This window comes from Salminus brasiliensis, chromosome 11 (genome assembly GCF_030463535.1).
Source record: "Salminus brasiliensis chromosome 11, fSalBra1.hap2, whole genome shotgun sequence".
NCBI lineage: Eukaryota > Metazoa > Chordata > Actinopteri > Characiformes > Bryconidae > Salminus > Salminus brasiliensis.
In genome coordinates, this window is record NC_132888.1 from 898,635 (window position 1) to 912,170 (window position 13,536).

General features: G+C 40.8%; 1 protein-coding gene across 1 annotated transcript in view; it reads left to right on the forward strand.

Moving 5' to 3' along the window:
• Positions 1-11,723: 11,723 nt before the first annotated feature.
• The window catches only part of plppr3a (phospholipid phosphatase related 3a), a 29,267-nt gene continuing 27,454 nt past the window's right edge, over positions 11,724-13,536 (forward strand). Inside the window, exon 1 of the mRNA XM_072691686.1 lies at positions 11,724-11,766. Within this exon, the coding sequence (XP_072547787.1) occupies positions 11,724-11,766 (43 nt within the window). The remainder of the gene's footprint in view (positions 11,767-13,536) is intronic.

The following is a 13,536-nucleotide window of genomic DNA, read 5'->3' on the forward strand; positions in this document are numbered from 1 at the left end:
GAGGAAGCGACGGGGCCGGGGGCGCAGGGAGACGGTGTGTGTCCACCATCACCATCAGCGAGAGAGAGGTGAGTCTGGGTGTGAGTGAGTGAGGCTGTGTGTGAAGCTGTGTGCGTGTGTGTGTCTGTGTGTGTGTGTGTGTGTGTGTGTGTGTGTGTGTGTGTGTGTTGGCTCTGCCTTGAGAATTGTAAAAAAAAAAAAAAAGGTGTGTGTATGCAAGCATATACATGTGTGTTTGTGTGTGTGTGTGGAGTATCATCTCTGATCTGGTGATCCTAAATCATAGGGAAGGGGTGATAGCAGTGTGTGTGTGTGTGTGTGTGTGTGTGTGTGTGTGTGTGTGGAGTATCAGCTCTGCTTTGAGGAACCTGAATCTAAAAGAAAGCGGTGTGCTCGTCTCACACCGAGGGTTACTGAGTACAGTGTGGCTAGTTCAGTGTACTGTGTTTTAGTATGGAGTACTCTGTTGGGTATAGTGGGAGTAATTGAGTATAGTGTTACTGAGTATACCAAGATTACTGGAGTTCTATGCTTATTACCGAGTATACTGTGGTTTCAGTATAGTGTGACTAACTGAGCATAATGCTTGTTTTAGTGTATACAGTATACTGTCCTGAGTATAGTGCTTGTTTTAGTGTGTACTGTCCTGAGTATAGTGCTTGTTTTAGTGTATACTGTCCTGAGTATAGTGCTTGTTTTAGTGTATACTGTCCTGAGTATAGTGCTTGTTTTAGTGTATACTGTCCTGAGTATAGTGCTTGTTTTAGTGTATACTGTGGCTGAGTATAGTGCTTGTTTTAGTGTATACTGTCCTGAGTATAGTGCTTGTTTTAGTGTATACTGTGGCTGAGTATAGTGCTTGTTTTAGTGTATACTGTGGCTGAGTATAGTGCTTGTTTTAGTGTATACTGTCCTGAGTATAGTGCCTGTTTTAGTGTATACTGTGGCTGAGTATAGTGCTTGTTTTAGTGTATACTGTGGCTGAGTATAGTGCTTGTTTTAGTGTATACTGTGGCTGAGTATAGTGCTTGTTTTAGTGTATACTGTGGCTAAGTATAGTGCTTGTTTTAGTGTATACTGTGGCTGAGTATAGTGCTTGTTTTAGTGTATACTGTCCTGAGTATAGTGCTTGTTTTAGTGTATACTGTGGCTGAGTATAGTGCTTGTTTTAGTGTATACTGTCCTGAGTATAGTGCTTGTTTTAGTGTATACTGTCCTGAGTATAGTGCTTGTTTTAGTGTATACTGTGGCTGAGTATAGTGCTTGTTTTAGTGTATACTGTGGCTGAGTATAGTGCTTGTTTTAGTGTATACTGTGGCTAAGTATAGTGCTTGTTTTAGTGTATACTGTGGCTGAGTATAGTGCTTGTTTTAGTGTATACTGTAGCTGAGTATAGTGCCTGTTTTAGTGTATACTGTGGATGAGTATAGTGCTTGTTTTAGTGTATACTGTATACTGTGGCTGAGTATAGTGCTTGTTTTAGTGTATACTGTCCTGAGTATAGTGCTTGTTTTAGTGTATACTGTCCTGAGTATAGTGCTTGTTTTAGTGTATACTGTGGCTGAGTATAGTGCTTGTTTTAGTGTATACTGTGGCTAAGTATAGTGCTTGTTTTAGTGTATACTGTGGCTGAGTATAGTGCTTGTTTTAGTGTATACTGTCCTGAGTATAGTGCTTGTTTTAGTGTATACTGTGGCTGAGTATAGTGCTTGTTTTAGTGTATACTGTCCTGAGTATAGTGCTTGTTTTAGTGTATACTGTCCTGAGTATAGTGCTTGTTTTAGTGCATACTGTGGCTGAGTATAGTGCTTGTTTTAGTGTATACTGTCCTGAGTATAGTGCTTGTTTTAGTGTATACTGTGGCTGAGTATAGTGCTTGTTTTAGTGTATACTGTGGCTGAGTATAGTGCTTGTTTTAGTGTATACTGTGGCTAAGTATAGTGCTTGTTTTAGTGTATACTGTGGCTAAGTATAGTGCTTGTTTTAGTGTATACTGTAGCTAAGTATAGTGCTTGTTTTAGTGTATACTGTCCTGAGTATAGTGCTTGTTTTAGTGTATACTGTCCTGAGTATAGTGCTTGTTTTAGTGTATACTGTGGCAAAGTATAGTACTTGTTTTAGTGTATACTGTCCTGAGTATAGTGCTTGTTTTAGTGTATACTGTATACCGTGGCTGAGTATAGTGCTTGTTTTAGTGCATACTGTGACTGAGTATAGTGCTTGTTTTAGTGTATACTGTGGCTGAGTATAGTGCTTGTTTTAGTGTATACTGTGGCTGAGTATAGTGCTTGTTTTAGTGTATACTGTGGCTGAGTATAGTGCTTGTTTTAGTGTATACTGTAGCTGAGTATAGTGCTTGTTTTAGTGCATACTGTGGCTGAGTATAGTGCTTATTTTAGTGTATACTGTGGCTGAGTATAGTGCTTGTTTTAGTGTATACTGTGGCTGAGTATAGTGCTTGTTTTAGTGTATACTGTATACTGTGGCTGAGTATAGTGCTTGTTTTAGTGCATACTGTGGCTGAGTGTAGTGCTTGTTTTAGTGCATACTGTGGCTGAGTGTAGTGCTTGTTTTAGTGTATACTGTAGCTGAGTATAGTGCCTGTTTTAGTGTATACTGTGGATGAGTATAGTGCTTGTTTTAGTGTATACTGTATACTGTGGCTGAGTATAGTGCTTGTTTTAGTGTATACTGTGGCTGAGTATAGTGCTTGTTTTAGTGTATACTGTAGCTGAGTATAGTGCTTGTTTTAGTGTATACTGTAGCTGAGTATAGTGCTTGTTTTAGTGCATACTGTGGCTGAGTGTAGTGCTTGTTTTAGTGTATACTGTGGCTGAGTATAGTGCTTGTTTTAGTGTATACTGTGGCTGAGTATAGTGCTTGTTTTAGTGTATACTGTGGCTGAGTATAGTGCTTGTTTTAGTGTATACTGTATACTGTGGCTGAGTATAGTGCTTGTTTTAGTGCATACTGTGACTGAGTATAGTGCTTGTTTTAGTGTATACTGTGGCTGAGTATAGTGCTTGTTTTAGTGTATACTGTAGCTGAGTATAGTGCCTGTTTTAGTGTATACTGTGGCTAAGTATAGTGCTTGTTTTAGTGTATACAGTGGCTGAGTATAGTGCTTGTTTTAGTGTATACTGTGGCTGAGTATAGTGCTTGTTTTAGTGTATACTGTGGCTAAGTATAGTGCCTGTTTTAGTGTATACTGTGGCTGAGTATAGTGCTTGTTTTAGTGTATACTGTGGCTGAGTATAGTACTTGTTTTAGTGTATACTGTGGCTGAGTATAGTGCTTGTTTTAGTGTATACTGTGGCTAAGTATAGTGCCTGTTTTAGTGTATACTGTCCTGAGTATAGTGCCTGTTTTAGTGCGTACTGTCCTGAGTATAGTGCTTGTTTTAGTGTATACTGTGGCTGAGTATAGTGCTTGTTTTAGTGTATACTGTGGCTGAGTATAGTGCTTGTTTTAGTGTATACTGTCCTGAGTATAGTGCCTGTTTTAGTGTATACTGTGGCTAAGTATAGTGCCTGTTTTAGTGTATACTGTGGCTGAGTATAGTGCTTGTTTTAGTGTATACTGTGGCTGAGTATAGTGCTTGTCTTAGTGTATACTGTGGCTGAGTATAGTGCTTGTTTTAGTGTATACTGTAGCTTAGTATAGTGCTTGTTTTACTGTGTACTGTGGCTGAGTATAGTGCTTGTTTTAGTGTATACTGTCCTGAGTATAGTGCTTGTTTTAGTGTATACTGTGGCTGAGTATAGTGCTTGTTTTAGTGTATACTGTGGCTGAGTATAGTGCTTGTTTTAGTGTATACTGTGGCTGAGTATAGTGCTTGTTTTAGTGTATACTGTAGCTTAGTATAGTGCTTGTTTTAGTGTATACTGTGGCTGAGTATAGTACTTGTTTTAGTGTATACTGTGGCTGAGTATAGTGCTTGTTTTAGTGTATACTGTGGCTAAGTATAGTGCCTGTTTTAGTGTATACTGTCCTGAGTATAGTGCCTGTTTTAGTGCGTACTGTCCTGAGTATAGTGCTTGTTTTAGTGTATACTGTGGCTGAGTATAGTGCTTGTTTTAGTGTATACTGTGGCTGAGTATAGTGCTTGTTTTAGTGTATACTGTCCTGAGTATAGTGCCTGTTTTAGTGTATACTGTGGCTAAGTATAGTGCCTGTTTTAGTGTATACTGTGGCTGAGTATAGTGCTTGTTTTAGTGTATACTGTGGCTGAGTATAGTGCTTGTCTTAGTGTATACTGTGGCTGAGTATAGTGCTTGTTTTAGTGTATACTGTGGCTGAGTATAGTGCTTGTTTTAGTGTATACTGTAGCTGAGTATAGTGCTTGTTTTAGTGTATACTGTGGCTGAGTATAGTGCCTGTTTTAGTGTATACTGTCCTGAGTATAGTGCTTGTTTTAGTGTATACTGTGGCTGAGTATAGTGCTTGTTTTTGTGTATACTGTGGCTGAGTATAGTGCTTGTTTTAGTATATACTTTGGCTGAGTATAGTGCTTGTTTTAGTATATACTTTGGCTGAGTATAGTGCTTGTTTTAGTATATACTTTGGCTGAGTATAGTGCTTGTTTTAAAAGAAAACTTTATTATCATTGTCATTATTATTATTATTATTATTATTATTATTATTATCTCAGCAGCATCACCGAAGAAAGAGTTGAGAGCAGCCTGTGTGTGTGTGTGTGTGTGTGTGTGTGTGTGTGTGTGTGTGTGTGTGTGTGTGTGTGTGTCATATCTGCTCTGGGGATCTTATATCAGCAGACATGATGAAATAAGGTGGTGTGTCTGTAGTGTTGTGATCTTAGTATACACTAAAACTTGAGAAGTTTGGATCAGAGAGGATGCTGAAGTGGCCTGGAATACTTTACATTCCTGGAAAGATGCTTTCCATTAAAGTCCAGTAGGTTATGTAAGAGCTGTATGAGTGACACAGTGACCTTCAACAGAATGTAGTTATTACTGTCAAGAATCCAGTTACTGAACACAGAACACTGAACCATATATCCAGTCAGTGGTGTAACTCCTCCCCCAGGTCTGTCCACACTACCCCCAGTGCTGCACAGCCCTTACTTCACCATCTCAGCACTGACTCTCTTACTGCCCCTCCACCTGCAGTCAGGCCTGCAGCTCCAGGGCTTCTCCTCACAGCTGGAACTGAGACCTGCTCCAGTGTTGAGCTCCAGAGATACAGGGTGTGGTCATGTGAGCCACCAATCACACAAGCTGCTGCTGACTCTCAGAAACTGGTCTGCTGATGCTGTTGTGGGTTTGAGTGGGTCAGACCTCTTCCTGTACCGGACCACTTCAGCTTCCTCCAGATTCCAAGAGTGTTCTGCTGGTGTGGGAGACGGTCCTCCCCTCACTCTGCCTTTATCTTCTGGAACACTGTTCTACTGTTCCCTTCTCCTTCTGTTCAGGGTCAGAAGCTCTGCCTGTGTTTGTGTTGAGGGTCTTTCTCTAGTCGTTGTGAGAGCAGTCTGAAGGTCCAGTGCCGGGTAAATAGTGTGATCGAGATGCAGTAACATCGTCTGCGTTTGAGTTTTAGATCCTGCTTTATTTGCAGCTATTTTCATTTTTTAATTTACTTTCATTCTTACAGAACAGCTGGAAATTATTACCCATGATTTGTTTCATAAAAAGGCCTTTTTAATTGTACAATTTACATTATTTTACTTTTTTAGTTTATATTAAACATTTTCCCTCTAAAGCTCCAGCAGTTTACTGCTTAAATTGATCAAATTTGAGGTGACTGGACTTTGTAACATTGGAGGATCTTTAGTGAACTGGAAGTATATATATATATATATATATATATATATATATATATATATATATATATATATATTCAAACAGTGGGTTAGGCTCCTCCCCCAGTGACTGAATACATCATATATATCACATATATATACAGTCAGTGGTTTGGTTCTTCCCCTAATCACTGTATTGATCACATATAGCATATATATAGCTTCTTGCTATTGCTATCATCAGGACAGTTTGTGGATTGTTGTTATAGGGGAGGAGGTTCTCAAAGGGAACCAGAGCTCCCCTCTGCTGCTGTGTTTGTTCATTTGCTAGTTGATTGATCACAGGTCTTCCACAAGTGCTGTCCGGAGTAGTCTGCTGAAGGTGCTGAAGGTGTTGCTTTGAAGCCAGTGTCTAAAATGAGTATAAAATAATGTGTCACTGCAATGCCATGCAGTGAATAACAGATCTCCTGGAAACAGGAGTGTGTGTGTGTGTGTGTGTGTGTGTGTGTGTGTGTGTGTGTGTGTGTGTGTGTGTGTGTGTAGTCCCTCCATTCCCTGAAGGCTTCACATTCACTTACTTTGGGTTCTTTGGATGCCAGAAAGACTCAGTGTCATTTAACATGTAATAACAGTTAATGAAAGGATAGCTCTGTGGTCAGTGCTGAACTGCTGACCACAGCAATTCTGATCCATCTTCTCAGACTACAGAAATGACAGACCGGAGCAAACAGAGATATAGCCTGTAACAGGAGAGGATATTTCAAAGTGTAAAGGCTGAAACACAGAGGAGCAGAGAGTTTCATCATCTCCACATCATCTCCATATTTAGGTAGAAATGGAACTTCCAGACGGACAGTATCTGGACTCATGTCCTGAAGCTAGGCTGTCTGCAGTCATTATGGTGGTTTTGCTTTACACTCGTTCCATGTGTAGGAAATCCTGATTATAACATTTAACAGCATATTTCCATTATTATTCACTCTTGAAAGTTAAAGTTCTACAGAAGGTTCCTTGATCGATGTCCCAGATGGGTTTGTTTGAGTGTGAAGAACCTTTAAGGGTGGTTTTCCACCTGCACCGGTTTAATTGGTGAAAGTACAGTAATCATACTCAGATGCAGACCAAAACAGATGCACTAAAAACCCTTGAGATCAGGTGGTCTCGGCCCGGTCTGACCCAGCTATCAGGTGTACTCCTCAGGTTTGAGAGCTAAACGGCTCCTATAGGCAGGTGCCATCTCTGTCGCTGCTCCCTGTTCTCCCTGCACTAATCCAGAACCAATGTTGCCAACTCCTCAGTACGGTCACTAGAAGTCGCTAAATGACGTTGTCTTCTTCACTGGCTTCCTGTAGCTGCTGCCCTCATCAGATTCAGACCCTGACTCTGGTCTACAAAGCCAAGACTGGATCAGCCAGCCCCTCCGTACTTGATGGCGATGGTCAAAAGCCGATCTGCACCAAGAGACCTTCCAGCTTCAAGTACGGCTCGGCTCAACCCGCCATCCTTTAAGATCCACGGAAGACGAGCGTCCAGACTTTTTACTGTCCTGCACCGAAGTGGTGGAACGAGCTTCCCCTGGGTGTCTGAACAGCAGAGTCCAACATCACTGTCCTCAAACCCAGACTGAAGACCCTCCTCTTCTGAGAGGACTTGGGTGAAGAGTAGAGTATTATGGTCTCCATATTGACTTGTGTTTAGTAGAGTCTAAGATTAGAGGATCTTTGAACTATTAGTCTATTCTAACTAGCTGAGGTTCTTCTTCAGTAAACAGTGAAGCACTTTTGTAAGTTGCTCTGGAGAAGAACGTCTGCTAAATGCCATAAATGTAAACCTTCTAATTTGCATAATTGTCCATTTGCGTGTATTTGAAGCTGTAGAATAAAGGGGTAACGTTGTAGGAGAGAAGAATAATGTACTATAAATAAAAAATTATAAAACTATAAATTAACTTCTTCTGTTGATTCTTTTTTTTTTGCCTTTGAAATGAGAGGCCGTCACTTCTCAGAATAACTTCATGACTTTAATAGGATTTGGGATTTGGGTATGTGCAGTTCCTATGCAGTGTGGCCGTGGAGCAGTGTGGCGTCTGACTGGGAGACCGAGCACTGTCTGTGCTCACCTCAGAGTCTCCAAAAGTCTCCAACAACACCAGGAAAAGTCACTAGATTTGTCGCTAGTCTCTAAATATAAGCTGGCAACACTGTCCAGAACACAGGACCTTCTTCCTGTATTTACCATCTAGCACCGCCCCAGACAGGTCTGACCAATCAGCAGGTTTGCTGGGGTGGATTTCAGTGAGCTTGAATTTTTCCCTGAAAACAAACCAAGGAGAAAAGCTCAGAGTTTACAAACCTTTACAAAGCTACAGCTGTGAAAACCCTGAACCGGTGAATAATCTTTACATTAGGAGAAGGTTCTCAAAAACGGTTCTTTATGGAACCAAAAGTGATTATTGTATGACCTCACTCAAATAGCCTTTAGTAGCACCTTTATTATTAGGAGGCCACAATTTAGAAACTCTTTAATAAGCATTATTTTGTGTGATATTAAAGCTATTGATCGGTTCTCTTGTCTAGTTCCTCTCTGGTTCTTCCTCATACTCTTAAGGAAGTTCTCCTCTGGAGTCTTGGTTCTTCCTCAAACTATTTGGGAAGTTCTACTTTTGACTATCAATTTATCTCAATGGTTCTTTCTCATGCTCTTAGGGAGGTTCCCCTTTTGAGTCTTGGGTTCTTATAGTGGTTCTTCCTCATGTTTTTTGGGAGGTTCCCCTTTTGACACCTTGGTTCCTCTCACTGGTTCCTCCTCATGTTCTTAAAAGGTTCTTTATTTGAGTGTTGGTTCCTCTCAGTGTTCTTCCACAAGCTCTTAAGATAAGTCTCAGTTCATTTCAGTCGGGATGTTTTTTTGGCTTCTCTCAGGGTTCGTTCTCATGTTTTTAGGAGGTTCTTCATTTGAATCTCGGTTCTTTTCAGTTGTTCTCCTTTTGAGTCTTCTTGGGGTTCTTTTTCATGCTCAAATATAAAATACTTTTGGCACTGTATCATGTTCTGCTGTGTAGTGAGTGTTTTAGGTGTCCATCACGGTCTCTGGGCTCTGTAAATGTTTGACCACTGACTGACCTCCTGCTGGAAGCGTCCTTCTGAAGTTGCTGAAAGGAACAGAGTGTCTGCTCTTTTCCACATTTCCTCCTCTCCTGTATGACAGACTTTACTGTGGTAAAACAGCACTGTGTATCCTCTGCTTTCTCAAAAGACAGACGGGACAGAGGAAGACAGATAGCCCCTCTCAGCTAAAGACCTCCATTGTGTGCTGTAGCTCAAAGGCTGGAGTGCTGGGATGCTTACCATGCTGGAGGTTGAACTCCTGCTCTGCTCAGGAAATAAGAAAATCAGAATAAAGGCTTTTGCCAGCGGTGTTTGAGTTCTGCTGTATTCAGATTTCTCACTCACCAAGTAAAACATCCTGGGGCAGGTGTAACACACACTGCAGGTCAATGCAATTGCACGGCACTGAGCACATGACCTGGAAACCAGTGCATCTGGACAGTAAGAGTTTATCTGTTCAGTAAAACAGTAGAATGAATACAAATAAACAGCCTGTAGGGACCCAAACCTGTGATCTACTAACTGGGTTCTACTAGCCAACATCTCAGTAACTTTACTGACCACTGACTTTCTGTTTATTTGGGTTTATTCTAATGTTATATAGAGTTAATTACAGGTGGACACTTACTGACCACTGACTTTATGTTTATTTGGGTTTATTCTAATGTAATATAGAGTTAATTACAGGTAGACACTCTCACTGACCACTGACTTTATGTTTATTTGACTTCATTCTAATGTTATATAGAGTTAATTACAGATAGACACTCTCACTGACCACTGACCCAATAAGCCCAAATAAAACACACAGAAGGAGCCAAAACTGTGAGCCAGGAAAGGGTTTACATTGTGCTGATAATTAAGTTCCTGTGGTCAATATTTATTTAATCTATCAGTAAATATAAGTTTAAAATAAGTTAAATAAGTTTACGGACAAAAAAGATGTAGGATTTGATTGCATTCAGTCCCACACCAATGGGAGCATCAGTGAGGTCAGTTACTGATGTTGGATGATTAGTTCTGCCACTCCAACTCATCCCAGAAGTATTGAGTCTCTTGTTCTGCACTGTGAAAAAATTTAAAAATTCAAAAATATAAGGCAACATGATGCAGTAAGATTTAGTAGTTATCTCAGCATCTAAGTATTAATTCTTTCAAAGATTTATTTGTTTAGCCAACTTACAATTACACATTCAAACAATACTGATTATTTTCTTCAGGTTATTTAGAACTTCACGTTTAGATAACTTAGATAATAAAATCTCTGGTTGACAAATGAATGTTTTAACAGTGTGATCAGCAGCTGAGTCACACTCAGCAGTTCAGAGTATGGTAACTTGCTCTTACAGCCTTCAACACTGAGGCCAGGCAGGCAACCACTGCATACCTAAGAGAAGGTAGCCCATGGGGAACGACTGCACACTGACCTTTTCTATGGAGATTATACAGCCATACCTTAAAGCAGTTGAATTTACTCTATTTACTCTACTATGACCAGAAGACTAGAGAATCCCGGTCATGCTGCTAGCCATCGGCAGCCGGGGCCCGAGAGAGCACAACTGGCCTCACTCTCTCCAGGGTGGGTAGACGGCTCTCTCCCCACATCACTTCGGTGCGGTGCTGGCAGTCACTGGCGTTTGCTGGCCAATGCATCAGAGCCGGGTAAGCGGCGTCTCCCACCAGGCGCGTTGGTCGTCCTGTGATGTTTGAAAAAGAGGCGTTGACTGGCTGCACATGTGTCGCAGGGGGTGTGTGCTGGTCTTCACCGCCACTAGTGTCGGGAGCATTGCATATGATGGGGAGGATACGTACAGGCTGGGTAATTGGTGATCCAAATTAGAGAGAAAATGGGTAAAATAATCTGAAATGCATTTGTAAAAGAAAAAGAAGGGCTGTCTGGTTCATTCTGAGATGTTTTTGAGATGTTTTGCGTGCTACTCCAAACAAGACCTCTGATTCAGGTTCATGTTTGTTGTTCTCAGCCCCTGAAGGCTGAAGGACTTCTTTACGGGCGGAGGAGGCTCTTTCAGAGCGGCTCAGACTTTCTTTTGTGTGTGTTTCTCCACGCTCTGCTCCACTTCATAATTGATTTCCTTCTGCTCTGAAGTGTGCAGGTTCAGAGGCGGCAATTTGATCATATTTAGCCTCCAGCCAATGAGAGCGGTCTGGCGTTTTTCTTCATTTAGATGTATTATACAGATTGTTTTGGGTTTGTGTGCTGCTCACGCTCCCGTTCCTGTCTTCATCTAGAGGTTTTTTAATGAAACATGAAGGAAAAACATCATGCACCTCTCGTAACATGTGAATGAAAACAGCTTTAATAGTTTAGTAGGTCAAACTTCCAGTGGAGGAAACAGGGTTCCCTACGGACTGAGTGTGAGATCTGTGTGTGTGTGTGTGTGTGTGTGTGTGTGTGTGTGTGTGTGTTTGAGTGAATTCATCCGTATTAATCATCCATCACACACCACTGAAATATGGTTAATTAACCATTCAGTGAGATGATTTATCGGAAGACCCCTGAGACATTTACCATCAAACCAGGTTGGACTTCTTCATCCAGCTCCTTAAAAGTCGTCATGCTGCACCACCGCCATACTTCACTCAGTCCACTGAGGAGCAGCATCTCCACACCATGACACACGTCCTTCATGATGTTTTATTATGAAGAGTGTAACCGTCTATCATCTATAGATCATGGACGTTTTAGTGTGTTCTCTAATTTACCACAGATTTTCATTTCTGATATTTTGGATGACTGGTGATTGATGACTGGTGATTGATGACTGGTGATTGATGACTTTACTTATCAGTTTTTATTTCTACTTTCAGCGCATTCCCGATCCAGCCCCAAGATGATGTCTCCCAAAGACAAACCCAAGAAGCTGCCCAAAGACAGTATGACACTGCTGCCCTGCTTCTATTTTGTGGAGGTGAGACCTGTTACATCATTATATATACACTGAGGAGGAGGAGCTACAGTCTCTCATTAGGGTGAATATTAATAACGCTCTAAATGTAGGTATTGTGATAAACACTGAGGAGGCGGAGCTACAGTCTCTCATTAGGGTGAATATTAATAACTCTAAATGTAGGTATTGTGATATACACTGAGGAGGAGGAGCTACAGTCTCTCATTAGGGTGAATATTAATAACTCTAAATGTAGGTATTGTGATAAACACTGAGGAGGCGGAGCTACAGTCTCTCATTAGGGTGAATATTAATAACACTCTAAATGTAGGTATTGTGATATACACTGAGGAGGCGGAGCTACAGTCTCTCATTAGGGTGAATATTAATAACTCTAAATGTAGGTATTGTGATATACACTGAGGAGGCGGAGCTGCAGTCTCTCATTAGGGTGAACATTAATAATGCTCTAAATGTAGGTATTGTGATATACACTGAGGAGGCGGAGCTGCAGTCTCTCATTAGGGTGAATATTAATAACGCTCTAAATGTAGGTATTGTGATATACACTGAGGAGGCGGAGCTACAGTCTCTCATTAGGGTGAATATTAATAACGCTCTAAATGTAGGTATTGTGATAAACACTGAGGAGGCGGAGCTACAGTCTCTCATTAGGGTGAATATTAATAACACTCTAAAGGTAGGTATTGAGATATACACTGAGGAGGCGGAGCTGCAGTCTCTCATTAGGGTGAATATTAATAACGCTCTAAATGTAGGTATTGTGATATACACTGAGGAGGCGGAGCTACAGTCTCTCATTAGGGTGAATATTAATAACGCTCTAAATGTAGGTATTGTGATAAACACTGAGGAGGCGGAGCTACAGTCTCTCATTAGGGTGAATATTAATAACACTCTAAAGGTAGGTATTGAGATATACACTGAGGAGGCGGAGCTACAGTCTCTCATTAGGGTGAATATTAATAACACTCTAAATGTAGGTATTGAGATATACACTGAGGAGGCCGAGCTACAGTCTCTCATTAGGGGTAATAAATAATAATGCTCTAAATGTAGGTATTGAGATATACATTGAGGAGGCGGAGCTACAGTCTCTCATTAGGGGTAATAAATAATAATGCTCTAAATGTAGGTATTGAGATATACATTGAGGAGGCGGAGCTACAGTCTCTCATTAGGGGTAATAAATAATAATGCTCTAAATGTAGGTATTGTGATATACACTGAGGAGGCGGAGCTACAGTCTCTCATTAGGGGTAATAAATAATAATGCTCTAAATGTAGGTATTGTGATATACACTGAGGAGGCGGAGCTGCAGTCTCTCATTAGGGTGAACATTAATAACGCTCTAAATGTAGGTATTGAGATATACACTGAGGAGGCGGAGCTACAGTCTCTCATTAGGGTGAATATTAATAACACTCTAAATGTAGGTATTGTGATATACACTGAGGAGGCGGAGCTACAGTCTCTCATTAGGGTGAATATTAATAACGCTCTAAATGTAGGTATTGTGATAAACACTGAGAAGGCGGAGCTACAGTCTCTCATTAGGGTGAATATTAATAACACTCTAAAGGTAGGTATTGAGATATACACTGAGGAGGCCGAGCTACAGTCTCTCATTAGGGTGAATATTAATAACACTCTAAAGGTAGGTATTGAGATATACACTGAGGAGGCCGAGCTACAGTCTCTCATTAGGGGTAATAAATAATAATGCTCTAAATG